Raw genomic sequence first — 24,871 nt, forward strand, 5'->3', positions numbered from 1 at the left:
AGTTTTAAAGTTGATTGTTTGATAATTTCAACTTTTAATTTATATTTATATTTGTATTTTGTCTAAAAAATATATTAATTATATTTAAATATAAGAATAATAAATTTTTTATTACAATATTAATTATTTTTTAAAAAGATAATTTATTAAATAAAAATGAAATAACAAAAACAATTGTGGAATATATTTAATCTCTTTCTAAAAAAATTAAACTATAAATATAAAGTGAATCTAATAAAGTGCCATAATCAATAAAAAATAATTTAATTTGAATACACCGACAGTGTAAAAAAAATTTACATCGTCAATAAATCACAACCGTTAATTTGTTAAAAGTGTTTGACTTTTATTTTAATATTTTTAATGTAATATAATTTTGTGGTTGTATGATGCATTGATAGTGTAAAAAAATTTACACTGACATGCATAACAATTAAACTCATAAAGAAAACTGCACTTGACTAATCTACCTACACATGCATTTTCCTCTTCAAAAATATATCTTGAATTGCGCAGTCTGTAAAGTTTTTAAAATGCTTGTTTTATTACCAATGACAATATTAATTAATTATCTCTATGAAAAATAAATTTATAAAGATAATTTTTATTATAAATAAATTTAAATTCATAATTTATTCTTTTTTAATTAAAAAAGTTGAAAATGGTAATAAAAATTATTTTTCCAAAAGTTTTTTTTTTTTTAGCTATCTTATGTAAGTAAATGTGCATATTTCGGATAGAGCATTAAATATACGCGCAACTAAAGTCAAGCGTTTATTTATTTCTCACTTCACATCTCTTATATTAAGGGGAGAGTGTCTCGATTTCAGAAACCAATTTCCAAGAAATTGAGAACGAGACAGATATCTAGTGAGTCATTGAGTCTTAGCCATGACAATGTCGAGTAGCTTTGCTGTAGAGAATGAGAAATATGATGACGATGGAGTCGTAAAACGAACTGGTTTGTATTTTGTTTAATCAATTAAATTTTTTTTTTTTTACTTTTTCATAATCTTATGTTATTATTTCAACATTAATAATGTTTTAATCCTGATGATTCATGAAGGAACCTGGTTGACTGCGTGTGCACACATAGTGACTGCTGTAATTGGATCTGGAGTGTTGTCGTTAGCATGGGCTGTTGCACAATTGGGATGGATTGCTGGGACTATCATTCTGTTCCTCTTCTCCTTGGTTGCTCTCTTCACTTCTCTTCTCCTTACAAGTTGCTATAGGTATCCTGATCCTATTTATGGAATCAGAAATCCTACCTATAAGGTGATGGTGCAAAATATCCTAGGTAAATTCTAAATTCAATTTTTTATACTTTACTCTTCATGATATATTTGAAAAAACTTTACTCATTAGTTGTTTTTGTGGATTAGTTGTTTACTTTGTTTATTATTGTTGTTATTCTTTTGTTGATTTTGTGTTTTCTTGATATATCGGACTCTTTTTGCGCTTTGAGACAATCTTTGTTGTATTTTTATATTTTCAATTAATTATATATTTTTATTAAAAATTATATGCTAAAATTTGAATTTGTGTTGTTTTTGGGTGGTTATTATTGTATGTTTCTGTTTGAAGGATATTTGGTGCGGAAAATAATATTTTGAATTTATTTTTCATTAAAAACCACGCGAAATCTCATCTCATTCATGATTATATTTAGATCTAGATTTAATGATTGAGATAACGAACTTATAAATATTTAAATTTTGATATTTTATTTTTCAGTCAAATAATTGGATCAATTTTTGAAAATATATAACAACTAGTGTCAATGTGTTAAATTTTGTAAGTATTTGATGGTGACTAGTATTGTATTTTTCAGTTTGAAAAATATTTCGCGCGGAAAATAATATTTTGAATATACTATTGTTTTATATTTCATAAAAAAACTGCGCCAATTCACATCTCATCCTGATCATATTTAGATCTTGATCTAATGATTGAGATTTGAATGAAATTAAAAATATTTGATTTTTAATTTTTTTTTAGTCATATATTTGGATCAGTTTTTGTAAATATATAACAAGCGTCAATGTGTTAAATTTTGTAAGGATTTGATAATGGCTAGCATTGTATTTTTCTGTTTGTAGAATACTTCCCCAAAAAAATAATATTTTGAATGTATTTTTGATTTATTTTTCATAAAAATACGCGCGAAATCTCATATCATATTAAAATCTAGATTTATCGATAGATTTAAATGAAATTATAAGTATTTAATTTTTGACATTTTATTTTTCAATCATATATTTAGGCCAGTTTTTATAATTGTATAAAAAGTGTCAATATATTAATTTTGTACGGATTTGATGTTGGCTAGTATTATACTTTTTTATTTGAGGTATATGTTGCGGTAAAAAGGTTTTAAATGCATATTTACAATTAAAAAATACCGCGCTAAATCTCATCTGGACTTATGTAAATTTAGATCTAACGATAGAGATTTGTTTGATATCTAAATCTAATGTTTCGGATTTGAGTAAATTCATAGACATTATCATTTATCATATATTCTAGACAATTACAAAAATCAATTTTCAATGTTTTACTTTTTCAATAATATACTTGGATAAAATTTTGTTTAAATTTATATTTTTTCAAGGATTCACTGTTCTAGAATTAATTATATGAAAAAGAAATATGCACTGATAATGTTAAATATTTTTATTGTATCCTGTCAAATTATATTTTTATTTTTAAAATACTAACATGACATGGTTGAATGATAAAATTTTACTAAATGATAATGTAAAATTATTTTACATCGATAGTCCACTACCTTTAATTCTCTAATTTTATTTTTTCCCTTTTAAAATTAAATGAAAAACAAGATCAAATTAAATTAATTTCATGTGTTCACTAAACTATTACAAAATTCAACATCTTCTTGACACACAAAATTCAACTTTTTACTTTTTATTCTTATATTTGGATCTACTTAAAATAATTAGTGTTAAAATACTGTTTTTTAAGGAATATAATTTGTTAACAACTTTTTTTAAGGATTTTTAATTAATGTTATATTTCTTCTATTTCTAATTGATCTGGTTCAGGAAATAATTTTTTAAACATATTTTTGCTTTTTTTAATTAAAAAAACACATTTTTTTTTTTAAATAAAAAATCCGCACAAATCTCATTTTACCCATGATCAATTAAATCAAAATTCAAAATTTACTTTGAACATTACTTTGATTATCATTGATCAGCATTCTAATTAAATTCAATCACTACCGACCACTCGATTATCTACATCCACTTACAGTGACCAATCTGACCACTGATTACAACTATGTTGATCAATACTCCGATCATCCGAAATCACCACTCTACAGGATGAATTGTAGAAGTACAATCTTGAAACCATATTCAAATTCATTTTTTGGTTTGTTGTAACTTTTCTTTTCCTTTTCTACAGGAGGATTTCAATATAAGCTATGTGCATTGGCTCAGTACACCAATCTTGTAGGTGTTACCATTGGCTTCACTCTCACAGGAGCCATTAGCATGGAGTAAGCACTTCGAAAATCTTTAGCCGATTTATATATGTCACATTAATATATTTTTATATCGATATACTCAAATCTACTAATTTGACAATAAATTTAGCTTTTCAAATGATTGGTTTTCCCATTAAAAAAGGATAGCGGCGCAGTTTATTATCCGTTTACATATTTCTGTATAATCTTGATTTTAACTAAGTAATAAACTACAAAATCAAACCTATTATAATTAATAAAAATAATAATAATTAATATACTTGTTAATTGACAGGGCCATAAAAAAATCAAACTGTTTCCATAAATATGGCCATGATGCAGATTGCACTTCATCTAGCTATCCGTATATGGTAATCTTTGGAGTATCACAGATTATACTAAGTCAAATCCCTAACTTCCATAAACTTTCATGGCTCTCTATTATTGCTGCTGTCATGTCTTTTGGTTATTCTTTCATTGGCATTGGTCTTTCCATAGCAAAGATTGCAGGTTAGGCATTACTTTCACTTTTTAACATTAAATTCCTATGGATGATATTTTTAACTAACATAAACTGTTATATTTTTGGTTCTTGAACATGTACAGTAGAAGGAAAAATTGCCAATACAGGCCTTACAGGACTAGTTATTGGAGTAGATATTACAGCCAGAGAGAAGATGTGGAATACTTTCCAAGCAATTGGAAACATAGCATTTGCTTATTGTTTCAGTATCGTCATTGTTGAGATACAGGCAAGTGATTTTTTATAACGCGTGTTTTTTAATTCAAATTATAACTGTACTTGTGAAATACAATAATAAAAGAGTCTCTGCTCATGTGTTTGATAGTAAGAGACTATGTGTATGTTAGGATTTGACGAAGTTAGTGAATCTATATTCCAAATTCTAGGTAGGAATATAAATATGAGACCATGAGGGTCGGTTAGTAGTGAAGAATAATCGGTTTCTCCTAAGTTGTGGTTCTTTTGCCATTATACGGGGAATAATTCATTTTTTCTGCTATATAAAATCTAATTTAATTTTTTTTTTCATTTAGGACACTTTAAAATCAAGCCCACCAGAAATTAAAGCCATGAAAAAATCAACCTATACTGCAATTGCAATCACCACATTCTTTTATGCAATTTGTGGTCTTCTAGGCTATGCAGCATTCGGGAACAATTCACCAGGGAATTTTTTAACCGGATTCGGTTTTTACGAACCATATTGGCTCGTTGACATCGGTAACCTTTTTATTCTCGTTCATCTTGTTGGAGCTTATCAGGTCTTCGCCCAACCTATATTTTCCGCCGTAGAAAACTGGGGTGGTAAACGTAATCCACAAAGCAAATTGATGACGAAAGAATATAACATAAGAATCCCGTTGGTTGGAACATGGAGAATGAACATGTTCAAGTTTATATGGAGGACAATGTATGTGATAATCACAACATTGATTGCCATCATATTTCCTTTTTTCAACAATGTTGTGGGTTTGCTAGGAGCTTTAACGTTCTTTCCATTGACAGTGTATTTTCCAACAGAGATGTACCTAACAAGAGCTAAAGTGGCCAAATATTCTTTTGTGTGGATTGGGATAAAAGCTCTTAGTGTGTTTTGTTTGATGGTCTCTCTTGTTGCTGCAGTTGGATCAGTTGAAGGAATAATCTCTGACCTCAAGACTTATAAGCCCTTGAAAGCTATTTAAACCCTTTTTTTCTAGAATATGTTGAATAAAATAAAATTTGAAGTTCTTATGTCAAATAATATTGAAGTTGTTAACAACATATGAAATGTTTATATTTATGAGATTTTGAGAATTTATAATAGTGTGCTAAAATTATCTTTATCATATCTTTTATCTTTATGACATCTTTTCCATGAAGGTGCACTCTCAAATGTTAAAGATTCTCACTACTTCCATCAACTTTAGGGGTGGTTAATTATCTTATGTTTTTTAAGCTATGATATGTAATATTTGAAAATTTTGAAATGACTTTATCTTTAATAAAGTTATTAATAGCGACAGAAAAGGAGGAGAATATTTTTTGGGTTTGAAAATGGATATTAGTAGATTTAGGAGGAACTCTTTCATCTTCATGAATTGATTCAAGATTCACGTTGTTTATCTGCACTTTTAGCGGATCGAGTATTTACCTTGATTCATACTCTTTATGGCATGACATATTTTGGAGTTTAAAACTTATATAAATTCATATGACAATAAAAAACTTGTTTGATAACTATTTTACATCACAAACTTATAGTTTATTTTACTTATTTTATAATTTATTTTCTAAACATTATTTTAAATAGTATTTTAACTTATAACTTACAACTTATTATTTTTTCTTCCACTTTTATTCTTATTACTGTTACTAAAATACATTTTTATCATTTATAATTAATTTTAATTTACATCATTTAACATTTATTATCTATTAGAACGCTAATATTGACAAATATTTCAAATAATTTATCATTCATTAGTCATTTGCCATAAACTATTAATCTTCAACCATAAGTTATAAGTTATAAATTTATGTATCAACTGATTAGTATTTTTATCAAACAGTCTGTATGATTTTTTGTTAGATCAAAATAAGCAACTCATTTCCCAAGTCTTCCCAAAAGATCGTTTATCTCTTCCTTCTTTATTAATTCATGCTCTTTTTTGTTTTAAAAGTTGACCAGATTCATAGTTTATACTTTTCTCATCTCATGCTCTTACTATTACTAGCTTTTCTGATATCTGTGGACAACAACAACAAATTTGATCTTACTAGCTAGTACACATTGGCAGGATAATTTAAGTCATTCTTCTTCTCTTTTTTATTTGAATAAAAATAAGAGTAAAATTTTGTCCAACATTCAAAACCCGATTTTCTACCAGTTTAAAGATTTAATTTATGGTTTTGTTAACACATTTTTAAAAAGAGTCAAATATTTAGATAAAAACATCAACACTTAAAATTTGAAAAGTACCTTAAATTTTTTTTAAAAAAAAAACATTGTTCATCAAAACATTAAATTAATTTTTTTCTTCCAGAAACGATGTTCCCAGGGAACAGTGTTAAAAGAAATAAATAATTTTTTAAATGTTGATATTTTAAATTAAAATTTAAAAATGGAATATTTAACTCTTTTCATAATTCTTTTTTTTTTTTTTTAGTAATCAGGATATAATAAAAGGGAGAACTAAGGGTTCTCCAACCCGATTACAAAAAGTACGGCAAAACCGCCAAAGAAAATTACAAACCAATTACAATTACGAGAGGAAGAACAACGGCTCCTTACAAAACTCGTAAAAGGAAAAATTGGATCGAGTAATATTCCCACAAAATGCCCACCTCCAAGCCAAAAGCTTGATATTCCAAGCGATGTCATTAACATTCCAAGACTCATTCCGAAAGCACACACCGTTTCTAACCAACCATATGACCCAAGAGGTAGCAAGCCAAATAATCCCCAATTTTCTATCTTTTACCATATTCACACTAAAGAATAAGTGTCATTCCATAAAATTCGGCAAACACCCTTCACTAATATTTTCCCCTTTACCCACCCAACTAGCTATAACACCCCATATTTTCTTAACCACCTCACAACTAAAAAAGAGGTGATTCCTACTTTCCAAACAATTGCCACAAAAAGAACATAAAGAATTCACATGGGAAAAATGCGTACCTCTAAACTCCAAAAGGTCCTTTGTTGGTAATCTATTAAGCAACCAAAAGCCTTTATCTTAAAAGGAACCTCCAATTTCCACAATAAACCAAACGCTTCTTCATGAATATTACCGGGGCCAAACGGATGTCTAAAAGCATCGTAGAAAGAATAACACGAAGCAACCGAAAAGGAATTATCGGAATTTCCGGACCACAACACATTATCTTTTTCGGAATTCCACCCCCTAAAATCCTCCAACCTCCTCCTCAAAGTGCATAATTCTTCCTCAATAACGGGGTTGGACAAAAAAACCTCGGACACACCAAAATCACCCCAAGTCCACACACCATCCACCCATCCTCCCATAGCCGCAACCGATACTTTCTTCAAGCAAGAAAATTCATACAAGACCGGAAAAGCTACTAACAAAGGAGTGCCACCCTACCATTTAGATTCCCAAAATGGCGTAATAAATCCATTATTAATGGAAAAAGAACAACACTCGGCAATGGGATCCAAAGAAAAGGAAGTACTAACCTTAATCAAATCTTTCCACCAAAAGGAGCAAGAAGAGTGAAAATTAGAACCTTTGTCACCACAAAAAACAATAGTAGATATATCTCCATATCGGGCTTTCAAAACATCTAACCACACACCGTCATGCCCTTGAAGAATCCGCCACCTCCACTTGTTAAGAAGAGATAAATTGAACCACTCCATATTTTTAACTCCTAACCCCCTCTTCTCAAAAGGAAGAGTCACTTCATCCCACTTCACCCAATGAATCCTCCTCTTTTCCTCCACCCCCCCCCCCCCCCCCCCCCACAAAAACTTACTTTGCAAAGATTTAAACCTTTTCAAAAGCACCTGAGTTGGGTGATTTCCGTAATGATACCACGTTTGAAAAGCTGATCCTTGGATGGAAGTCTGCCGTGAAGCAATCTCCAGCCAAAATACTGCAACTTTTTAGGAGCTGCAGAATTCCAACAACACGATAACGCCCCCAACACAGCAGGAGAAACAGAATCCATTGTATTGTCCACCGTCAGCCAGGAGTAGTAGGACCGAACCGTGAATTGTCCTTCACCATTCTTCAACCAAACATAGATGTCTTCTTCTTCTCTGATCAGAGTCACATTGTTAAGCAAAGCAGCGATTTCGCCTCCAAAATTCTGGACGACTGGATTTAGGTACTCCACAATGCCATCTAAGTTCCAATGCCACTCATCATCCTGCCAGAAACTTGCATCTTCCACACTACAGCAAATGTTAAGAGCATAGGCGAACACCTCCGGAAAAGCATCCTTCAGAGATTGCTGGCACAGCCAATTAGAAAACCAAAACGATGTTCCTCGCCCATTAGCGACCTTGCTTAAAACAGCACCTGCAAAACAAGAATTAGAGTTAACAGAATCTTCCAACAAGATCAAGTCTCGCCACCAAATGGAGTCCTTCTTGCTCAACACACTTTTATTTCCGACGAAAATTTTCAGCACCGGATTAGCATAACGGTGGATAATAATGTCTTTCCAAACAACTGTTGTTGAGCAACACTAAATTCAAAGTCTTCACATCTTTTATTCCTAGACCACCCTTCTCCTTGGAAAGACAAACGGTACTCCATCGAATCCAGTGAATTGAATGATTTCCATCCCGACCTTGCCAAGGAAAATCACTTTGAATACGACGTATCTCTTGAATCACTTTTGACGGAGCTTTATAGAAGGATAACGTATAAATGGGAATAACATTTAAAAAGACATTAATAAGGACCACCTGACCAGCCATGTTGAGATACCTACCTTTCCAAGTAGACTGTTTGTTCTTCAAATTAGAAATGAGACCTTTCTACAAAGACAACTTTCTAGGACTTTTCCCAACAGCAACACCAAGATATTTAAACGGGAGATAATCTATGTCGCACGATAAGAAGTTTGACGCCGTAAATTCTGCTCTTATTAAAATTAATCCTCAGACCAGACATGATCTCAAACCCCCTTAAAATGGATTTCATTATCCAAATATTATCGCTAATTCCCTCCGCCACCAAGATAGTATCGTCTGCAAACTGAATAATATTAACTTCAATCTCTTCATTCACTCTGAAGCCTCTGTATTCTCCCCTGACAACTTCCTTTTTCATCAGCCCCGCTAGAACTTCCCCGACCAACACAAATAAGAAAGGAGATAAAGGGTCTCCTTGACGAAGACCACGTTCCGCCTTGAAATCCTTGGTGGTACTCCCGTTAATAAGAATGGACAAGTGACTATTAAAAACGCAGCAATCCATCCACCGAAGCCAACGATTCCCGAAACCAAACAAATGAAGCATCTTCCTTAAAAAGTCCTAACTAACGCAATCGTAGGCCTTTTCGAAATCTACCTTCAAAGCCAAACAACTTCTTTTCTCCCTACAAGCCAAATCAAGAACTTCATTTAACAGCAAAACACCATCAGAAATGTTCCTGCCAGGTACAGAAGCTGTTTGGCAGCTAGAAACTAGTTTCCAATCACATTTTTAAGTCTAGCCATCATCAACTTACTTAGAATCTTGTATAAGCTTCCAACAAGGCATATAGGTCTATACTCGCTCAGTTGCTGCGGGTTTTTTTATCTTCGGGATTAATGTTAGAAAAGATGAAGAACAAGCTTTAGAAAGCTTAGCATTTCCGTAGAAATCTTCCACAAACCTCAACACATATTTCTTTATGAACCTCCAGCACTTCTTGTAGAAATCAAAGGAGAAACCGTCTGGACTAGCACTTTTGTTACCGTCGCACGCCCACGCCGCATCCTTAACTTCGCTTTCCTCAAACGGTCTCTCTAACCAAATTCTGTCCTCATCATTTAAAGATTTTAAGTCCAAACCTTCCGGGATAGGTCTGCCCCGCATAGGTTCTTTAAACATAGCTTCGAAATGCAATTTCACCGCGCCTTTGACAGCCTCAACACCCTCCACCCTGCCTCCTTCAGACACAACTTCCGTAATAGCGTTCAATCTCCTCCTTTCTTTCAAAGATTTGTGAAAAAATTCCGAATTTCTGTCACCATCTTTTAACCAAAGCTGACGAGACTTAAGCCTAAGCATACTTTCCTTCAACATCAAATATTTTCAGATATCCGAGGTCACATTGAACCTATCATCTACCATCCTCTTAATGTCTTCTCCATGATGCTCAGCCAACAGATTGTCCAATTCGTTAAGAGACTCCACCTTCTCCGCAACATGTAAATCAATCCACCCAAATACTTCTCTATTCCACTTTCTAATGCAAACTTTCAATCTTTTAAGTTTTTCGTAAAGAATGAACTCCCCACTCCCTTCCACTTGAAGCTTGGCCCATTCCTCTTCTAAAAACTTTAAGAAGCCATCGTGAGCAAACCACGCGTTATTGAATCTGAATGGCTTTGGTCCCTAATTTAAATTCTTAAAATCTTGAAAAGAAATTAATTATTTTTAAAGAATTCAATGAAATGCATGATGAGTGTAAAATATTTTTCACCATCAATATATCGCAACCAATCAAATAACTTACTTTAATAAAAATTAAAATAAAATTCATACATTTTAAATAAATCATCGGCTTCGACTTTCGATTACTTGACAATGTAAAGTATTTTATGAATTAAATTCTTTTTAAAAATTAACTTTTTCACCATCAATATATCGCAACCATTCAAATAACTTACTTTAATAAAAATTAAAATAAAATTCATACATTTTAAATAAATCATCGGCTTCGACTTTCGATTACTTGACAATGTAAAGTATTTTATGAATTAAATTTATTTAAAAATTAACTTTTTCAAAAAAAAATAAAATATTCAATTTCTTAGAAAGTAGTTCTAATAAAAATTTCTTTCCTATGTGATCTTTCTGATTTGTACTTAAATAACCATGTGCTTGATATTCCATATCTTGATATGCGATGATCTGGATTTTTTCCTTAAAATTAATATTCTAACATCAATTTCCTCATTTTCTGAATTTTAATATATATTTAAAAATTATTTTTAATATATATATATATATATATATATATATATATATATATATATATATATATTATTTGTTTTATTTATTTTTTTAAAACTATTACCTAGGAACATAGTTTTTGAAAAATATTTGGTTTTTTTAAAATTTTAATTAATTTTTCAAAATTTCTAATTTTAAAACTTGGAGTTTTTGTTAAAAATTGAATATTTTTCTTTTTAATTTTTTTAAATGAATAATTATAATTAAAATTGAAAAATGAGCATTTTTTACTTTTATATGTTTAGAGGATCGGATTCAATAATTTTAATTTGCTTTTAGGCAGTTTTGAGAAAATAAATTATTAAGAAAGTATTTAGATTTTATTTAAAATATCTTTTTCAAACACGATATTTTAAGAATTGTGATTCTCTATAAACTTCTTCAAAAAATTAACTTTTTTAAACATAAAAAAATTACAATATATTGTTCTAAGAAAACTCCTCTTTTCCTGATAGTGATTTCATTTTGTGAAAAACCAAAATTAATGAAAGAAATAAATACTTATGAATAATTTAGTTATTAATAATTTCATATATCATTCACATTTAGGCATCCACTGCTTTCCAAATAAGATAAGATAATATAATTCACCTTTAAATTCTTTATTTAAATATACCACGGTTTATTAAGGATTCTCACTCTTTGTAAATTTATTCACAAATTTACTTGTTCAACAAAAATTTATTACGGTTTAATAAAAATTAATAATTATAATTAAAATTGAAAAATGATCATTTTTAATTTTTAAATGTTTAGAGAATCAGATTTCTCTAGAAACAGATTTTAATAATTCTAATTACTTTTAGGCATTTTTAAGAAAATATTTAGATTTTATTTAAAATATCTTTTTCAAACAGGATTTTTTTAAGAATTGTGATTCTTTATAAATTCTTCAAAAAATTAACATAAAAAAATTACAATAAATTATTTCTTAGAAAAATCCTCTTTTCTTAATAGTGATTTAATTTTGTTAAAATCCAAAATTAATGAAATAAATAAATAGTTATGAATAATTTCATATATCATTCTCATTTAGGCATCCACTGCTTCCAAATAAGATAATATAATTCACCTTTAAATTCTTTATTTAAAGGGTCTTGGGTCTTGCTTACCAGTGCCCTCAAGGCACTCTTTAAGCATACTAAATAAAGAAAATATTCTTTAAAGAAGTTAACATTTCAATTTTCAATACACTTTTAATATATTGAATACACGCATTTTAATAAAAACTTACCACTTTAATCACTTAAAGAATGCCTTAAGAGCATTGGTTAGCATTTTCCTTATTTAAATAGACCACGGTTTACTAAGGATTGTCACTCTTTATAAATTTATTAAATAATTCACTTTTCCAAAACATTTATTTCCTATGTGATCCTTTTTATTGGTAATTGAATATCCTCGTGCTTGATATGCATTAATAATGGAGGAGAGACAAAAAAGAATGATACATAATCTCACTCATTTATTTTAAAATTTTATAGTTCAGATTCATTTTCATATTCTTATTTTTATATATAGGGTAACGTTAACTTGTGCCTTAGGGGCACAAGACAATAACTAAATGAAAAAATAATATCTTAAAAATTGTATATTAAATTAAATAAAAATCAAATTAACTTTTTTATTGTTTTTTTAATACAAAATTTTTAAAAGTGGATTTCTTAAGTTGTGACTCTAAGACACAATTTAATATACCAAGTGTAGCTGTAGAAGACTTACTCCAAATCTTAACCATTGATTTTCATTAATCTAACTGTTTTAATTAATCATTTAATCTAATTATTTTTGGAAATATTTTTCTATATAAAAAATTAATTAAAGTTGTTGAATTAATGATAATCAATGGTTAAGATTTGGAGTAAGTCTTCAACACTTATTCTTGGAGTATATATATAAAAGGAGGGTTATATTGACTCCAAGAGTAAGTGTTCAACACTTACTCCAAATCATAACCATTGATTATCATTAATCCAACGGTTTTAATTAAAGATTTATATAAAACAATATTTCCAAAAATAATTAGATTAAATGATCAATTAAAACCGTTAGATTAATGAAAATCAATGGTTATAATTTGGAGTAAGTGTTGAACACTTACTCTTGGAGTCAATATTACCCTCCTTTATTTATATATATATGTGATGTATCAAGTAGGAGGGATTTTAAATAAGAGATAAGAGGATTTATTAATAACTATTGGATTTGATAAATGATCTTGATGAACATTTATGGACTTAACTTCATCAAGATCATTTATCAAATCCAATGGTTATTAATGAATCCTCCTATCTCTTATTTTAAAATCACTCCTACTTGATACATCCCCTATATATATATATATATATATATATATATATATATATATATATATATATATATATATATATATATATATATATATATATATATATATATATATATATATATATATATATATATATATATATATATATATATATATATATATATATATATATATATATATAATTTATTTTTTGTAACATAGTTTCAACAAAGTATTTGTTTATTTAAAATTTTAATTCATTTTTCAAAAGTTCTATTTTTAAATCTGAAATTTTTAATTAAAATTAAAAAAATGAAAATTTAGCTTAGTATTTAATTTCTTAAATAAGTAATTATAATTATAATTAAAATGAGCATTTTTAATTTTAAAATGATTCTAGGAACGAATTTCTCGAGAATTTGTTTTTAATAATTTAAATTTATGTTTAAGCATTTTTGGGAATATAAATTATTAAACCAATATTTTGGGTTTTATTTAAAATATCTTTTCTAAAACATGGTATTTTAAGAATTGTGATTCTTTATAAATTTCTTTAAAATACTAATTTTTTTAATGACAAAAAATATAATTTCACAAGAAATTAGTTCTTAGGAAAATCCATTTACAAAAAAAAATAGTTATTAGATAATTTTATATATCGTTCTCATTTAAGCATCCACTACTTCCAAACAAGATAATATTAGATTAAGACCCATGCGATCACCGTTGTAAATTAATTTATATGTTTTTTTATTGAAGTTTAAACATCTTTAAAAAATTCGATAAAATATGATTATTAAAATTATATTACAATTATTTATTGTGAAAAATAATTGAGACAACGATATGTATTAATCACATATAGGAAGATATCTTTTATTTGAAAGAAAAATACATGATAGAAAATTGAGAGTGATATTTTTTTAATAAAAAGGGATACATATATTAAAAAGAAGGATAAAACAAAAGAGGGAGAGTTGACTGAAACCCTCTTTATGATTAACAAAGCAAAAATGTGGAAGCCCAAATTTGTTGTGAACCACATTCGAAATCAGGGCCTCTGGAGGCTTATATCAAGATAGAGGTAAAATAGAATTGATAGCCAAAGTATAATCAGAAAAAATGAGATAAATAAAATCTAATATTCGAAAGAACAATCTTAGGCTCATGAGCAGCCAACAACACAAAAGAAGAGTCAATTTCAAGTTAAAGACTATTAACTGAATTGATAAGCAAAATCAATGGCTTTAATAACCCAAAAATTCTCAGCATGAATAGAGGAAGCACAGTCCAATTTTTCAACAAAGCTGAAAAATAAAATCTCTCCAGGAGTTTCTGAATAAACCTCCACAAGAAGCTGAATCCGCAGAGAAAGACTCATCTATGTTTCATTTCAACCATCTATCCGCGAGGTGCTTCCAAATTACTTCAATAATTTTTAGCACCTTGAAAGTTTTAATGACAGTGAACGCATGAATGGAGGAGCTAGTCATCTTGGTAGTTAGGTTGCCTATAGAGGTCACCTCAATATGAATATGGTTGAGAGTCTTCTTCCATTTCCTAAAGTCATTGTTGAATCTAACATGATTGTGGGCCAACCAAATTCCATTGATAATGTGGAAAATGGAGGCTTGGATAATTACTTTGGCTTGCGCACTCCAATTCCTGTCACGAAATATCAAAAATGCTAGAAATGTTAGACACAATAGGAATCGTTAGCATATAGAAAAACCAGTGCCAAAGACGAAAGCAAAAGGACAGAAAAAGAAGAGGTGATCCGTAGATTCTTGATGAGAATTACAAAGGTTGCACATCGAAGGAGTATGACAACCGATCAATAAAGGATTATCATCATTAGGTAGACAATTATGAAAGAGCCTTCATGCAATGAAGGCATTTGAAGGGGAATATCAATGATCCAAATTTTCTTGGGCCACAGAAGTGGAGCGGTGATGTTGTCCTTGAAAATGTAAGCGTCTTTCAAAGTTAAATCACCAGAACTATAGTGAATCCAAACTTTACTATCATCAATGTTATCCTGCGGGACGGCGACGTAATCAGCAATCATAAACAGATTAGGGATCATATGAGTAAGATGAGAAAGGAAATTCCAAGAACTATCATGCCTCTGCCTCTAACTATGTTTGACTAATCAGGAACTTTAATAAGTTCACTGAACATTTATAATTTGAAAAATTTAGATGATCGTTAAACAGGGATCAGGAAATCTGAAAATATATCATGTGCTGATAACCAGGAGTTGTTAACAAGGCCTTTGATAAAGGGGAATCCAACTAGACTCTGATACATCATCAACTTCTTATAGCAAGCCATGCTCTAAGATGAATAACCAGACATTTCATTGAAAATGTAAGCATCTTTCAGAGTCAAATCACCAGAACCAGAGTAAATCTAAACTTTACTATCAATGGTGTTATCTAGCGGGATGGCGACCTGATCAACAATCATAAACAAATTAGGAATCATATTAGTGAGATGAGAAGGGAAATTTCAAGAAATATTATGTAAGAAATCTCAAATAAGAGGGTTAGTATTAATGACTTCCTAATATTGAATGAGATTCACAAGGGGGACCACACCACGAATCCAGCCAAAAAACTAGTGTTACAACCATTACCCAAAACAATTATAGTATTAGAAGTAACAAAATCAAATTCATTTTTAGCACTACTCCAGACAGACAAAGCAATTCGATATTTTATAGGGCTATCATCTCTTAGCACTGTGGCCTTTAACATGATAACCCAATTTTTAGAAGAGTTTAAATTATCCCAACATAATCTTATGTTAAAAGCTTCATTGAGCATGGAAAGGGACCTAAGCCTTAAGCCACCCTGCTCAAGAGGCTTGCAAGCCTTAGCCCAAGCCACAATAACAAGCTTAGACTTACTAATATTGCCATACTAGGTAAATTCTTAATGCATCTCTCCAAATCCTTAATAAGAGATTTAGGTCAAGAATATATAGTGAAGCTATGGACAAGCATATAATGAATTGAATACCTAACCATTTGAATTCTCCCATCAAAGCTAAGAAGATAACCCTTCAACGTAGCCAACTTAAACTTGATTTTATCAATAATAGGCCTAAGGTACCTAGCTTTAGGTTTACCTTTAAAGATAGAAACCCCCAAATAGGAGAAGGGAAGGCGCCCAATCTTAAACCCCAACTGATTAGTAATGTGATAGAGCCTAACCTCAATAGCAGAGCCAACAAAAATGTGAGATTTTTAAGGATTGACTGTTTGACTAGAAGACAGAGCATATATAGAAAACAAATTAAAAAGGGAGGAAATAATGCATCGATCGCCTCTACAAAAAACCATGACATCATCTGCAAACAAGTAAAGAGATGGCACTTCCAAACCTCTAGGACCAAGGATAAGCTTGATCTTCTTCTGAATGACAGGATTGGTTAAGGCCATGCTAAGAAATTCTTCAACAATGCAAAAAAGATAAGGAGAAATGGGATCCCCCTGTCTCACACCTCTGTCACACTCAAAGAACCCATGAAGTTTGCCATTGAAGGAAATTGAGATCTTGACAGAGTGCAGAATGGTCCAAATCCAAGTGTTGAAAGTACCATTGAAACTGCAATGTTTAAGAACGTGCTTAAAAAATAACCAATTAATATAATCAAAAGTCTTTTTAATATTCACTTTCATAACTAGATTACCACTATAAGACTTCTTGTGCATCAAGTTAACAACTTTAGAGGTTAGCCCAATACAATCTTTGACATTTTTCCCTTGAAAAAACCTTTCAACTCCTCGGAAGTGATCTTAGACATAATGGGGAGAGTCTATCTACAATAACCTTAGAGATAATCTTAAATTTAAAATTAGTCAAAGCAATAGGCCTAAAAAGCTCAATAGAATTAGCATTAGAAACTTTAGGAAGGATAATCAAAGTATTATCTTTGTATTTAGGCAAAATTCAAGAAGAGATAAAAAATTGTTTAACCGCTTCAGTGACATTTTGATGAATGATATCCTAGTTATTTTAAAATAAGAAATCCCTGAAACCATAAAGTCCAGGAGCACCATCTTTATTAAGGTTGAAAACCGCTTCTTGATTTCAAGGTTAATAGAAGGGATCTTTGTGAGTATCTCGTTATCCTCCGGGTTTATAATAGTGGAAATGTTATCCTTATTCCTTAAGAGGTCTAAGTCAATGTTACTACCCACAGGAGAAGAGAAAATGTTTTTGAAATGATAAACTAAATGAGAGCTAAGGTGATCTTAATTTGTAACAAGGTTGCCATCAATGTTCACAGCCGAGATATTCTTGGTAGCGCTCTTAATCTTAGCAATCCTGTGAAAGTATTTAGTATTTCTATCCCCATCAAAATGCCACTTGAATTTAGCTTTTTCTTTCCAAAATAAGTGTTTCTTTCGTAAAGCTTCGTCAAGGTTTTTCATGTAAATTTGTTCCTTAGACCTGGGATTCTTAGAGTACCTATAATACAACTTCTTTTCTGCATTACTGACTAAGTTGTGAACATTTCAAAAAGTTTATTTGTTCCAGATTCAAATTAATTTTGAGCATCTATAACTCTTCAGAAAGGATAAACATAGAGCAACCTAAAAATTTCAAATTCCAAGCAGATTTGATAACATATGAACAAAGAGGGTGAGCAAACCACATTTGTAGAAATTTAAACTGACAAGCATTAGACCCTAGAGTACTATTGAAGGAAAATGGTCAAATATTGCTAGTCCAATAGGAGTTATAATTGAAAATATTAAGTCAATCCATTTTGCAAATGACTTCATTCAATCTCTTTAGAGTGCTAGAACTACCAAGTCTATTGTTCAACCAATTATAATAAGTTCCAACGATAGGCAAATGAATAAACTTATTATGATCGGTCCAATCTTGAAAATTAGCAAAAACAACATTCTTTTTCCAAATCTTTAATAATTTGTGGTTTTTGTTTATGTTTATAACCGGTGAACTTTCAATTGAGTTGCAGTCATCTTCAATAGCTTATGTAGCATCCATTAATTATTTGTCCTGAGAACTATCGTATTCAACAACTCTTCATCATTGAAGTCAACAAGTGCTGAAAATTTATTCACTAGAGATGGATATTTCATGACTCCATTTGTTTCTGCGGGCTGATCACGAATATGGTCGAAGTGGATTCACGGAGTCGAAAGATGATAATCTTTTTTAGGAGAAAAACTAGGACCCCTATCCTTACTGCATCCAATATTGGAATTGTCATTTTTGGATTATAAACCTTTCTCCAAACCTTGAACTTTAGAATGAGTTTCTTTAGAAATTGAAACTTAAACCTTTTCCTGGTTTACTTTGCTCTTGTTAAGAACAACATCATCACTAATATAGAAACACTTGCAGGTTTCAAACAAATTCCCAACAACTTTCTAGCCATAACAACATATAGGAAGATTACAAATATTGTGAACCCCATTCTTTCGACCAAAACATTATAAATTAGAGGTGCATCGAGGTCGATATCCACTAGAACCCTAGCATAATGACCACAAAGGCGATCAAATATATGCTTAGAAGCAAAATAATCAATATAAATTAGATTTCTAACACTACTCGCGATTGCAAATAAAATGTTAGGGCGCCAATACTCCTGAGTCAGACAAAAAATTAAATCCAAACTTGGGAATTAGATGATCTTTGATGATTGGGGTTAAATTCCTTAGACAATGGGAAGAGTTTGATCATACCCGGCAAGAGGTTCCATCCACATTGACATTACTCGCTTCGCATCTTCAAGAGAAGAGAAAGAGAGCTCATAATAACCTTTACCGAGCGATGTTAATCACATTGACCAAGATTGTTCCATAGAGGCATTAGCTTGTTCTTCAGCGCCATTATCGTCAATAGAGTTACGCCTTTGGGCCATGTTAGTGCTTTTATTGGCTGATTGGCATCTATGTTTGACTAAAACATAATAGCAGTAAAACATAATATTAATGTGAATCTTCCAAGTTTATAAAGAACAAAACAGGTATAAGCAAGATGTTAGATGGAATGTCATGATATCAACTCATGACATCGCGCCTGCAGAACTGGAAGAAAGATTTAGTTTGTATTTAACATATACAGAATATTCTATGTGAATATTATGTAATCCTATGTGGCACATATTTAAAGGTCAAAGAATCAAGTCAGAATATTGAAGAATCAAATCTGGAGATTGAAGATTCAACGGTTTCTAATTTAGGAGATAAATTAGGAAACTCATGATTGAAAGACCTTAATTATAGTAGAATATTTTCTGCATATTTGTAATAGCAAGAGTGATGCGATTTGTAAGCCCAAGTCCAACTGGGATCAGGTTATAAATAGAAACCTTTGTAACCTAATTTTGAGTGCTAATAGCCAGAGCTAGGAAGATGTAGTCTCTAGGGTTATCCGTGTACGTGAACCACCCGGTGTGTGGGATGGTCACTGATTTGTGCCTCAAAGCCTGTAGGTGAGAGGTTTATTTTAATCACTCAGAAGCTTTAAAGCAATGATTGAAGTTTTGTTCTTGGAGGAAGCTTGTAAGCAACTTCAAGTTAACGTTGTGTTTGTTTGTGTTTAAAGTGTTGGGAATTAGGTTATCGATGCAGTGGCTGAGTTGTTGACTGCTAGACATCATTGCTATGATTGGGAGTGGAATGGAGATATTCCATATCTAGGGAGAACCTAGGTAGAGATTGCATTGGGTAGGGTTTAAGTGCGAAGTTGTAAACGGGGGAGTTTAGCTTCAAATTAAGATTACTGATAGTGGATTTCCTTCCTGGCTTGATTTCCCCCAGAGTAGGTCAGTTAGAACCGAACTGGGTGAACAATTCTCTGTGTTGTTTATGTTTTTGCATTTTTTATTTGTTTGTTCAGTATGGATGTCATAACTTCGTGCATGACATTAGAGTTTTGCTTAATGACTGTGCTGTCACAGAACCTCTGTAAAGCAGATTTATTCGTGTTAACTGAACTTATATGATCCCGGCACTCATGGACTTCTGCATGCAAGAAGTATTCTAAATTTGGGAGATCTGTATGTATTGCCTCAACTAAGCTGATGACATAAAAGGTGTCATGACATTGTGTGTGACATTCTGAGTTTGTCTTGCCAAAATTTTCAGGCCAAATAACACGTTTGTGAAGGCTTTGCTTACAAGCCTCAATCCCTGCAAGATATTCATCTTCCGGAATAGAAATCGCAAGGTTGAGGCAATTGGGAAGTATGGATTTAATAAAAATTAGAGTTTTCAAGAACTTGAACAAACGATTTGGGTTTATGCACATGGGGATTAACGATCGGAGAAGGAGGTTTTTGGGGTTGGGCATGTGTATTTGATGTTTCTTGGAGCAAATGGTGGATTTCCATGGCCAAAATTATGAAATCAAAGAAGTAGGCGAAAAGGGGGGAAAGGGGAAAGAGACGTTAGGTTATCTGCATACTTTATCTCTATGACATCCGTGAATTGATAATAGTTTTGAAAATACATACTTCAAAATAACTATAAAGGGGTTTTTTATTTTGTTTTGATTCTCATGTTTTTCGTACCTATCTTTGATTTAAATATTTAATTTTAAGTTGTCAAAAATATGTATTTATTTTTAGTGTTAGATATAATTAAAATTTTATTTGCAATTATTATCAAATAATACTTGCAATAGCTTTATAAAATTTATGTCTATTTTGCAAAACTTTACTTATCTATTGAATAAAGGATTGAAAATGATAATTGTTATATTAGTTCAATTAATTGTTTTAATTTTTATTCATGAGATTGTAACAAATTTTTTTGATTTTGCCGGCCGTTGATATCAGTTGAAATATGAGAATAAATATTATTTTTTCCTTGTAAAAAGTTAAAAATATTCATTTCAAGTGTTAATTTTTTAATGATTTCAAAGAAAACAAAATTTTAATTTTGATTTAATTTTAATCTTTTGATTCAAACATCTATTTTAAAATTGAAATTTAAGTGATATACATAATTGCATTAATGGTTGTCTTGTTATACCATTTTGTTTAAAATGATATTTTTTGTTTGTTTTTGGAAGAGTTAGAACCCGTTATCTTTAAGATAGAATGAATGTTGTATTAGGCTTTTAAAAAAAGAAAATGAGTTTTGCGAGGTGTCACATAAGACTATGGAATGACGTGGCACAAATGAAATAAAAGTGTTTGCATGAGAACTTGTGTTTCAGTTTTGTTAGCTGGAATTTTCGACATGGTCAAAAGTCCAACTAAAGTCAAGTGGCACGTAGAGAGCCACCTTCAGGCGAATAGTCAAAATCGACAAAGAAAGACATAAAATGAGAGTCAACACATTGGTTAAAAAAGGATGTGGACTTAGAATATTTTGATGTGAAAAGATGGATCGGTCGACAAAGGCAGTGGCCCAGTTTGGATGTGGACTTAGAATATTTTGTGCATGAATTTGCATGTTTTAGTTAGATTTGTACATATTGTGTATAATTTATATTTTTGATTCATTTATGTACCGTTTGATAGTTTTATCTCTTTTTTGTAGGTATTCATGCATGGTTGGAGTATTGAGTAATAAAGGCCAACGGCTAAGCTTCAAGATTGTAATGTTTAGCAATTTATCAAAGAATAAGGATCAAAAATAAGGATGAAAAATCATCATTTTGGTTTCCATTTAGTCATTTTTAGTTAGAGCATTGAACAAGCTTTCCAACGCTTTGAACCGAGCGCAAATCAGAGTTACGGTTCTCTAGTTATGGCAAAAACAAAATCTGATTTTTTTTCATGACAGTAGAGTGCGCTAAGCGAGCTCTCTGTGCAGCTAAGCGATATTGCAATTTCCAAATGCGTTTAAAAGGGAAAAAAAATCACATTTTTAGGGTATGGGTTGGATATTTTTGAGTCCCAACACCATCAACATCATTTTTTGGTAGATTGAGGCTTAGAAACAACATTGGATCTTGTATAGGGATGATCCATAGTGGGTTTCTCATTGATAGGCGTTGACAAACCGGGAGATTTGTGATTCATTTCTCTTCTTCTCTATGTATTTTTCATTTGTTGGGTTTGTATGTATATTTACTTTGAACACATGTATATTTATAGCTCACGGCGTAGTATGAAACTTGCTTTATCTTTGGATTTGAGTTGTTATAGACATATAGCTCACAAGTCTTGATTAGGCATGGATATCTATTAGTTTCTAGATTCTAGAGATAGATTTAGAGCTAATAATCAATGTGGTTACTTGAGTTTAAGGGCCTCCGTGTTGTTGGTGTTGCGCGAGAGATTGCCGACACAAGCAATACGGTTGTCTCCAACTTTGCGTTAAACATAACCTCTATTGTGGAATATTTTGATCGATACTTGATGATGTTGACGAGTATTGTAGGTTGAATGCGACTGATCGATATGTTTAAGTTTGTTTTGAGTAGTGTAAATTCATGCTTGATAAGTCTTCTTCTCCAAAGAATGTATTCTTTCTTATTTATATGTTTAATTCCTACATTTACTTTAAACCCATTCAAAAACCAAACTCATAAACGCGAGACTTGTCGAACGGCGATTCAGCACCACTAATCCCTATAAAGACGATAAATTCCCAGAATAATATTTCCAAATCTTTTGTTTCTTGCCACTTTACCGCTTCAACAATTACCACAAGCGAACATGGTGTGATAATCGCTCGTTGTTTTAGTCAAAAGCGTAAAGACATGCAGAAGAGAATAAGTCAAGCTAGTGGATACGTGGCGCACTGGAAGAGAAAGGGCGTCAAAAATCAGTTATCAACTTGTATTAAAAATAAAGGCTTTGTAATTAGATTGGAGGCGTTCGAATTTACTTCTAATTCTAAACTCACACAAAACTCAAAGTACCAAGCGAAGAGCGAAATGAGTCTGAGGAGTGCAGTGTATGTTTGAATCATCGACTTTCAATTAATGTCAAGTCCTTCGTTTACAGTTTCTTCAATTCCCTTTTATATTTTCTAATAGATATCTTTACGTCTTTCAGTCAACCTTTATTATTACTTTTTTCTTGCGAAAAAGCAACGGCGTTGTTTCGACCACTGTCGAAATCATCCAGACAATCATTATTCTTACTACATTTAAAAAATTTGAGCACATGTTCTAAGATTCACTAGTCGATCTCGCAAAATAAATTTTAATAAGAGACTAACGTTGTTTACCAATTTTTACGGTAAACAAGTTTTAATATATTATATTAGATAATTCACCTTTGAGTTTTGATAATGGGCTCCTTTGTTGGTCATGGAGGCATGACAATGGCAAGTTGACTTGGTGAGGATTTCGAATATGACTTTGACTTCATTACCAATTTTGTGAGCAATTATGACTAAAAAAGACATGTTCAAGACACCACGTTCAACAACACATTCAATTGGAGTATTCTTCTAAAAATAACTAACGAACACTCTGGTACCTTTGAATTTAGTTGGGTACCTATACCTTCATTCAATTAAACGATGTTATTCATTGCCATGTCAATGACCACAACAAATTTATTAGAGGCAGTTACCCCATTTTCTCTTCGAGAATAGCTGTGTTGCAGCCTTTGACTACACTGATATGAATATCGATTTCAACAACATCGTAGATGGCGAAATCAAAATGAGGTAGGTAACCATAAATTAAAGGCGCGGCTTTTCGAGAGTTTCTCATTTGACACTGATGTTTTCCGATGACATAAACATCCTACAATGGTCATTGACGAAACTAAATTAGTTTTTGATGCAGGTGGAAGTGGTTTAGCTATCCAAGTGGATTTTGTTCATATTTTTTGGAGTTACAATTCAATTAAGCATTAAAAATTATTCAAAGAACAAGACTCCAATTAGGGATGCAATCGCCATTGGAACATGTATATTATCTTAATTTGATGTTGTGAATTCCTAAAAGAAGAAGATATATGAAATTCTTCATAACTCCTTTTTTTTTTTTCATAAATTTTGGTTTGCTACAAAATAAAATCACTACTAAAAGAAGATGATTTTTTCAAAGAACTATTTCCTTGCGGACTTAATTTGTTTTCTTTTTGAAAAAGTTAATTTTTAGAAGAAAATTATAAGGAATCACAATCCTTGTAAAAACTGTGTTCGTAAAAGATATTGTAAATGAAAATTCAAAAATGTTATTCAAGAATTTATTCCTCAAATATGCATAAAAGTAAATTAAACAATTAAAAATTGTTTTTCTAGAAATTAGTTAATTGAAATCTGTGTTTTAAAAATCGAATTGAAACCGGTTGATTGAACCAGAAAAACCGAAAACTGGCCAGTTGATAATTTTTTCTAAGATAAAAAGTGGCGAACCCGCGAGTGTTATATCAGATTTTTGACACAAGACTTCAAGGTTTGAAGATTAGAATTGATTTTGGAAATT

At 30.9% G+C, this 24,871-nt stretch overlaps 1 protein-coding gene across 1 annotated transcript; it reads left to right on the forward strand.

The window, feature by feature from the left end:
* The first annotated feature begins 852 nt into the window (after window positions 1-852).
* On the forward strand, window positions 853-5,318 carry LOC131611134 (amino acid permease 1-like). Its single transcript, XM_058883243.1, has 6 exons — window positions 853-961; window positions 1,067-1,300; window positions 3,430-3,523; window positions 3,786-4,000; window positions 4,097-4,242; window positions 4,547-5,318. Exons 1-6 carry the CDS (start codon window positions 892-894, stop codon window positions 5,195-5,197), a joined length of 1,410 nt encoding a protein of 469 aa, XP_058739226.1. The 5' UTR covers window positions 853-891; the 3' UTR covers window positions 5,198-5,318.
* The last annotated feature ends 19,553 nt before the right edge of the window (window positions 5,319-24,871 follow it).

Source organism: Vicia villosa, linkage group LG1, assembly GCF_029867415.1.
Source record: "Vicia villosa cultivar HV-30 ecotype Madison, WI linkage group LG1, Vvil1.0, whole genome shotgun sequence".
In the NCBI taxonomy this organism is placed as follows: domain Eukaryota; kingdom Viridiplantae; phylum Streptophyta; class Magnoliopsida; order Fabales; family Fabaceae; genus Vicia; species Vicia villosa.